The 8,446-nt window shown below is 40.6% G+C and overlaps 1 protein-coding gene across 1 annotated transcript; it reads left to right on the top strand.

Moving 5' to 3' along the window:
* The first annotated feature begins 68 nt into the window (after nt 1-68).
* ppp2r3c (protein phosphatase 2, regulatory subunit B'', gamma) lies at nt 69-7,738 on the top strand. Its single transcript, XM_030044708.1, has 13 exons — nt 69-240; nt 403-527; nt 1,063-1,167; nt 1,932-2,044; nt 2,341-2,438; nt 2,740-2,810; nt 2,918-3,050; nt 4,383-4,438; nt 4,793-4,868; nt 5,631-5,767; nt 6,056-6,193; nt 6,684-6,743; nt 7,118-7,738. Exons 1-13 carry the CDS (start codon nt 174-176, stop codon nt 7,310-7,312), a joined length of 1,374 nt encoding a protein of 457 aa, XP_029900568.1. The 5' UTR covers nt 69-173; the 3' UTR covers nt 7,313-7,738.
* Nucleotides 7,739-8,446: the final 708 nt, after the last annotated feature.

Genomic DNA, 8,446 nt, shown 5'->3' with positions numbered 1-8,446 from the left:
TACTCAAAAATTTTTGCAACGGGAGTTTATTATGAAAATGTTGACCGGAAGCTTATGCCTGGCCGGGTAGAGGCAGGGGCTAAGAGCTTCCCAGTTGTAGACTTCTGCTTGTTTTAGCCTTTTTAGATGAAAAAGTTGTATCTGTGTGGACCTAGTTTAAGTTTAGAGTAACCATGGCAAAAGAAAAACCACCTCACTGGTCGGATATTTTAAAAAGGCGGTTAGCAAACTCCAAAAAAGGTGAGAGGGTTCAGAGCTAACATTCATAACTTTTGACTTGATAGCTAGCTAGCTAAGGCACTAACATTAAACTAATGTACTCGTTTAGTTGGCTGCTAGGTTATTTTTTCATTAGTAATAATATTAACGTGCTGTTTTGTTCAATTCCCTGATACTGTGCAGACGAGAGAAGCGAAGAGGAGAAGAAAGCCGAGGAAACTGAACTGTTTAGTAAATATTACTCCCAGTGGAAGGGAGGAGGCCACCGTGACAGCTCCTACAAGAACATCCCTCGCTTCTACTACAGGGTACAGTCATGATTAAAAATATGATATCAACCTCGACCTAATGACGGCTGTGTTGTTATTTTGGTTGTATTGTGTCCATGAAAGATAGCTCAGAACCGTGATCAGCTATGAGCAAATGGGGCATGTACAAAATGAAAATACATCAAATAACTCATCTTTTTATGACTTGGTGTAATTGTGATTGATTTAGGTTGAGAATTTGTTAAATGAACCATTCAGTGCCATCACGTTGAAGTTGGCATATAGTTGACAGCAGAGGAGAAGGTCCTGCTCCCAAATGTGATAGCAGTGTAATGCTGATACATTCAGTTGTCTTGATGATGAGGAGGATGTTGGTGATGATGATGTCGGTGATGGTCAATGTTTAATGCACAGTTGTCATAAGAGAGGGAGGTACCAACACAAAACTTACATGATAATGATGATCATGTTGACATATAGCCCATACTGTGACTGACAGCTAAAGATGGGATTGGAAAGTGAAGCTGATGATGATGATGTTGATGATGATGATGATGATGATGTTGTCACATAGCTACCAGCAGAGGATGAGGTATTACTCCAGAAGCTAAGAGAAGAGTCCAGAGCTGTCTTCCTCCAGAGGAAGAGCAGAGAGCTTCTGGACAATGAGGAGCTACAGGTATAACACACAGACCCAGTTTGGACATAGACGTCACACATATGCCTTTTCCACCAACAAAGAGCCGCTTCCGTTCTGGTTTGTTCACCAGATTTGGAACCATTCTTTGCATTTCCACCAAATATAGATTGGTTCCCAAATGGGAAGGTTGGTTCTCAACTAGAATCAGAAAATAGTAGTTCTCAAGTGGAACCGGGTGGGTGTGTATTTTTAGGAAGGATGTAAATGACTACCAAGAAAACTTTGTGGTCTGGTTAAAAATGTTTTTGCCCACACTAAACAGATTCCCTCACACTTGTGTTCACGTTTGCAATTAAAAACACAATATAAACAACAACAAAAAGCAATTTAGCGTTTATAATTCTCCATCTGCACCCCGTCAGGCTTATCAGATTATGTAGGTTAATTATTCTAACAGGTATGAGGGGTCGGGCTCTGTGCTGCAGTTGACAGCAGGCCGGCAGAGTCACCACGACACTGTTGTCCTGCACTGCCAAGACTACGGTTGACCACCATTGATGCTGCAGTGGTTCCACTCCAAAAACTGGTTGAAATGCAGACAAGTTCCTCATTTTGCACTTTGGTTCCAAGAATCTTGAACTGATCCAGGTTGAGAACCAGAACTTCTTTGGTGGAAAGGCATAACAGTGACTTAGCACTGCATATATGTCATACCTGCTGTAACTAGTGCATAACCTGTCTATTTGTGTCTTTTTGTTTACTCTGCCACCTGCCTTTCTGTGTGTTTGTCTGTCTGTCTGTAGAACCTGTGGTTTCTGCTGGATAAGCACCAGGTGCCTCCAATGACTGGAGAGGAGGCCATGATCAGCTATGAAGCCTACCTGAAGGTGGGGGAGAAGGCTGGGCCCAAGTGCAAGTAAGTTAACAGATGGAAGCATAAAACTGTTCACTCCAGTTGGGTAGGAATTATCTTAATTAAAGGTGCTACATCAAAACTAGATGGTGAGGAAGCCTGATCACCTGTTCACCTCGTGTAAACATAAACATATTCCCTGACTGAAGACAGTGTGTTCAGACAGAGCAAAGCTATTGAAGATTCATTCACCCAGACCAGCTCTGGAGGTGATCAGAGATACATTTGGGCGTTAATTCGCTTCATAACCTAGCAGATCCAGTGAGAATAACAGACTCACTTTCACCACTCTCTTTCAGACAGTTCTTCACGGCCAGAGTGTACGGCAAGCTGCTCCACAACGACCCCTATGGAAGGATCTCAATCATGCAGTTCTTCAACTATGTCATGCGGAAAGGTCTGCACCTTTGTTCTGATTTCATCTTCTTCCTCCTCCTCCTTCCTCCTTTCTCACACACTTAAGCAATACATAAAAACAAAGACCGGCACTTTTATAACAACTTCAAAAGGTCAATACTAATTCAGGTACCAAAATTATCGAACTTTGTTGATTTACACCTCATAATTGTTTTTTATGTTGTATTGTTTTGTTAGCTCGCTGTTGTTTCTGAGACCGAATGCTGACATGTGATTAATCTTTTCCACTGAATATTGTGTCACTGAAGTTTATGAATTTCTGTGTGTGTGTGTGTTTCTAGTGTGGTTGCACCAGACCAGGATAGGTCTGAGTTTGTATGATGTGGCAGGACAAGGCTACCTCAGGGAATCGGTAAGCATTTCAACTATTAGTCACTGATTTCAGTCATCTAGTGGGTGAAGAGTGGGTGAAAATCTCCTGGTGCTGTTTGAGTGGATGATGCTCATCTCTGTTTCTAGGATCTGGAGAACTACATTCTAGAGCTGATTCCCACTCTGCCCCAGTTGGACGGACTGGAGAAGTCATTCTACTCCTTCTACGTCTGCACTGCCGTTCGCAAGTTCTTTTTCTTCCTCGACCCCCTCCGCACCGGTGAGGCTAAACGCCTTGGTTAACAAATGGTCACATGTATCTGAAATGGAACATGTTGAAGAATAACTAATGTGCACATGAGTTATTCTACCGCTTACATATACACTACTCACAAAAAGTTAGGGATATTTGGCTTTTGGGTGAAATTTATGGAAAATATAAAAAGTTCACGCTACAGTGATATTATATCATGAAAGTAGGGCATTTAAGTAGAAGCATACACTGGTGATTTCCTCATCTCAAACAATTTCTTGAAACAAAAGCCAACAACAGTGGTGGATATACAGTACAGGCCAAAAGTTTGGACACACCTTCTCATTCAATGCGTTTTCTTTATTTTCATGACTATTTACATTGTAGATTCTCACTGAAGGAATCAAAACTATGAATGAACACATGTGGAGTTATGTACTTAACAAAAAAAGGTGAAATAACAGAAAACATGTTTTATATTCTAGTTTCTTCAAAATAGCCACCCTTTGCTCTGATTACTGCTTTGCACACTCTTGGCATTCTCTCGATGAGCTTCAAGAGGTAGTCACCTGAAATTATTTCACCAGTTATTTCACCTTTTTTTGTTAAGTACATAACTCCACGTGTTCATTCATAGTTTTGATGCCTTCAATGAGAATCTGCAATGTAAATAGTCATGAAAATAAAGAAAAAGCATTGAATGAGAAGGTGTGTCCAAACTTTTGGCCTGTACTGTACCACAACAAAAAATGTCAGTGTCAATAACTTGTCATGTGCCCTTGAGCATCAATTACAGCTTGACAACGACGTCTCATGCTGTTCACAAGTCGACTTATTGTCTGCTGAGGCATGGCATCCCACTCTTCTTGAAGGGCGGCCCTCAGGACATTGAGGTTCTGGGGTACAGAGCTCCGAGCCTCTACACGGTGACTCAGCTGATCCCATAGGTTTTCTATGGGATGCAGGTCTGGAGGAAGTGCAGGCCACTCCATTTGAGGTACCCCAGTCTCCAGCAGCCATTCTCTAATGATACGACCTCGATGAGCTGGAGCATCAAACACCTGATGTGAATTTTGCCGTTAAACTCCTTGTTAGAGAACAGGAACTTGTGCAAAAAGTACTGAAACACTGAACAGTTGGACATGTGCATTCAAAAGTTTACAGAAGGTCACATTAAGTTCACCTGTAAAGGTTATAATGCATTTTAGGTTCATCCTGAAATTTCACCCGAAAGCCGAATATCCCTAACTTTTTGTGAGTAGTGTAAGTGTCCATATGTGCAGTGGAAATCAAGGTAACATGTTGAGATATACCGTCTGTGCAGATTTCTGTTACTGAAGGTCTGTCTTCCTTTTCCAGGAAAGATAAAGATTCAGGATATCTTGGCGTGCAGTTTTCTGGATGACCTGCTGGAGGTAGATTATTTATTAATCTGTAATTACTGTGCTCTTAACTTTTTAAACTTCTAATCCACAGTTTGTCTCCACTCCAAAACATGGGTTTTGCCTGCTGTCATGTAGATGTATCTGTAAAATGTATGAAGTTTAGGCCCATGAACTATCTGTAAGGCATTTAAACCAGTTAAAGGGCCACAACCAAAAAAAAGAGAATTTCTCCAGGAACAAAAATGTGACTATAATTTCAGTAGTGTTGGAACATATACATCATCTCTCTCTCTCTCTCTCTCTCTCTCTCTCTCTCTCTCTCTCTCTCTCTCTCTCTCTCTCTCCCTCTCTCCCTCCCTACCTCCCTCCCTCCTTCCCTCACAGCTGAGAGATGAGGAGTTGTCTAAAGAGAGTCAGGAGTCTAACTGGTTCTCAGCTCCCTCTGCTCTCCGAGTTTATGGTGAGACAAACCCCTTTGCAGATGTTGGGGTTCTAATGTCATATATTGTGTTTAAATTGATGTGTTGATAATCTTTTTCGTTAGTAAGCCTGGATTTTGTGAAAGACCTCATAATATACTGCACTTTCAATAGTGTGGGCTGTGAGATTTAATTCATTTGTCACAAGAGATGTGACAAATGAATTTCCACCATTATGCATTTTTAAAACGTTTTAGCTGGTGGGAAGTTCAAAATCAGGGATTTTCAAGTCGGCGGTGAAGTGCCTCTTATGCTGTTTTGTTATGAAATCAAACCTGAAACTGAAAGAAAAGATTAGGCTGCAGCTTTGCAACTTTTGTACTCTTAGTGACCTCTATTATGTAACTATAATTTGACTTGGATTATAGAATGTAGTGTTTTACTTGTGTACTTCACTGCTCAGGGGACAGTTTGATCCATAAACTGATTTTAATACCTCCATAGAGGAGGAAAGGGAATCTTCATATGGCAACCAAAAAACTCAATTACAGCTATTAATATCACTATTTACAAAATTAATTGTGAATCAAAAACAATGACATCATGATTTATTGGTGTAGCATTTTTGAAAACAGTGGCACATGTGTGTTTGTGTGTAATAAACACTCCTTAATGTGGTCTAGATCACAGACCAGAACGAGACAATAGCTGTGTTAGTTGTTTCTTAGTGTGTGTGTGTGTGTGTGTGTGTGTGTGTGTGTGTGTGTGTGTGTGTGTGTGTGTGTGTGTGTGTGTCTCCGCAGGCCAGTATCTTAACTTGGATAAAGACCATAACGGCATGTTGAGCAAAGAGGAGCTTTCCCGCTACGGCACAGCCACTCTCACCTCCGTCTTCCTGGACAGAGTTTACCAGGAGTGCCTCACCTATGATGGAGAAATGGTACTATTAATAACAATACCAGTAACGGCACTGGTAGTAGTATTTGTGATAGTAATCTACTGTGGTTACATAGTGGTAGTAATAGTAAAAGACTCTAGTAATAGTAACAGTAGTTGTGGTAGCAGAAGGTGTTCTGTTGATGTGATAAAACAAAAATCATTTGGAAAGGATTAACATGTTACTCTTCGTCCCTGTACTTCTTCATCTCTCTCTCTCTCTCTCTCTCTCTCTCTCTCTCTCTCTCTCTCCCTCTCTCTCTCTCTCTCCCTCTCCCTCTCCCTCCCTCAGGACTATAAAACCTATCTAGACTTTGTATTGGCTCTGGAGAACAGGAAGGAGCCGGCGGCGTTACAGTATATTTTTAAACTGCTGGACATGGAGAACCAAGGATACCTCAATGTCTTCTCTCTCAATTACTTCTTTAGGGTATCAGCTGCATACACACATGAATATGCATACACACACACACACACACACACACACACACACACACACACACACACATGCACACACCCATACAGACTCCGAGACCCAGACACACTGAAACACCAATGTACTTGCACTGGAACATAGATGTAGAAGCACATTAATTCATTCATACAGTACTCAGACAAACTCACACACTCATAAACACAAACACAATACATGACTACATGTTTGTAACTCTGTGTGGATGTTTCATCTGTTCTATCATATACATTCTCCAACCTCTAAATGTTTATGACTCCCAACCCTCAAATGGCCCATTTTTTTTTTTTTTTTTTAAGTAAAACAGTATCCACTCTCGGGGTTTTATTTATCTGTTTTGGGGATGACCACAAGAATACACACACACACACACATACACAGACACACACAGTCAAAAGACTGTGCTGTATCACTGTTTGACATTGCTGCTGTGTGTGTTGTTCATCAGGCCATTCAGGAGCAGATGAAGCTCCACGGCCAGGAGCCTGTCTCTTTCCAGGATGTCAAGGTACACACACACAATCACACACACACTCACACATATAAAGGATAGTGTTGACAATTTCCAAGTCTTTTGTAGTATGAGCACCAGTGAACCTATAGTTGGATTTGCTTTTCTGAATACAAATATTCAGGTGTAATAAACATTCTTATACATGATTCATGCGTTGCTGAATACTGGATACAGATTCAGCAACACGCCTGATACCTACAGTTTAAATTCATGTCTGGGAAAGTATTGAGTTTTACAAAAGGAAATGGGGTGAGGCACTGAAACATGCAGAAGCTCAGAGACGGGATGGATGGATGCACACTACACGATTACACTTCTCATGTCAACAACATCTCCGTGTGCCTGCCTGCCCATGTGTCTGTGTGCAGGACGAGATCTTTGACATGGTGAAGCCTAAAGACCCGTACAAGATCACGCTGCAGGACCTGGTGAACAGCTGCCAGGGCGACACAGTGACCAGCATCCTGATCGACCTCAATGGCTTCTGGACCTACGAGAACAGAGAGGTGCTGGTCGCCAATGACAACGACGGCATCAGCTCAGTCGACCTCGATGACACATAAACATGGTTTCGGTGTTGGTTGGCTTTTCACGATAGAGGAGAGGGAAAGAGAGACAGAGAGATGAATTAGTGTATGGAAGGAGGAAGGTCAGGAATGGTGGATTATTTAAATATTGTTTATGAGCCTGTTTTGTATTACAAAGTAAATATGAATTAATGTGTGTATTGTTTTTTAGCAGATGTATTAAAAATGTCTCCTTGTGCCTTGAATTTTCCCCCAACTTCCCCTCCGGACCTCCTTACCTAACTCTCAAAGACTGAAAACTGACTATTACTGTTTCTTGCTTCAAGATTCAACTTACTTGTATATGTTCACAAATGTTGCCCCAGACCATATGTTGGAATAAGCATTAACCTCTTAAATGTTTGTCTTTAAGTATGTTGATATTTATAACCCATCTTTCAATAAAATGTATTTTGTAATGATTTTTGTCTGCACAACACCAATCATACATTTTATAGCAAAGTAAGCAGGAAGAGCAGGATGCATAAAATGAACCAAAAGAAAGTTGTGCCCAGAATTTCCCTGGTTGGGATCAATAAAGTATATCTATCTATCTATCTATCTATCAGTTATTAGGGTCCTGGCTAATAATTGTAATCTTGTAATTGTGAATGTTCTTCTTTCTTCCGAGGAAGTCCTACTTCCCATGCACGAAGGTCCAGTCCCATGCCAGATACATTCAGATGCAAACTCAAGCCAATAGTCCTGATGGTGGCGCTATAGTAAGCCTTTAAAGTTTAAAACATTGAAAATTCATAACAAATCAACCATATGTGCTACAGCTTTGCAACTTTCACCAACATGTAGCCCCATGAAGAAACTTTTGTACACTCAAACCTCTTGCAAATTATGAATTCCATCATTCTATTTTTTTCAAAAACTGTAAAACTTATTAAACCTATCTCCTCCCACAATTTTTGCTCAAATGTCACCAAATTTGATACAGAGCATCTTCAGACTGTCCTACACAAACTATCCACACAGATTTTTGATTTATCAAAAATTGAGCCTACAGTGCATCAAAATGTTTGAATGTAAATGGTACTGTAAACATACACTTGCAAATTCTTGGTAAATAAATCTTCAATGTTCATGAAAAAAATGGACAATATTTTGGAGTCATAGTAGATG

This window comes from Myripristis murdjan, chromosome 22, assembly GCF_902150065.1.
Source record: "Myripristis murdjan chromosome 22, fMyrMur1.1, whole genome shotgun sequence".
NCBI lineage: Eukaryota > Metazoa > Chordata > Actinopteri > Holocentriformes > Holocentridae > Myripristis > Myripristis murdjan.
This window is presented reverse-complemented; position numbering and strand designations above follow the sequence as displayed.

Coding starts and splice junctions, on each gene's coding strand:
- ppp2r3c (XM_030044708.1), top strand. CDS start 174: ATGGCAAAAGAAAAACCACCTCACTGGTCGGATATTTTAAAAAGGCGG. Junction 528..1,062: donor TCCCTCGCTTCTACTACAGG/GTACAGTCATGA, acceptor GTTGTCACATAG/CTACCAGCAGAGGATGAGGT. Junction 2,439..2,739: donor CAACTATGTCATGCGGAAAG/GTCTGCACCTTT, acceptor GTGTGTTTCTAG/TGTGGTTGCACCAGACCAGG.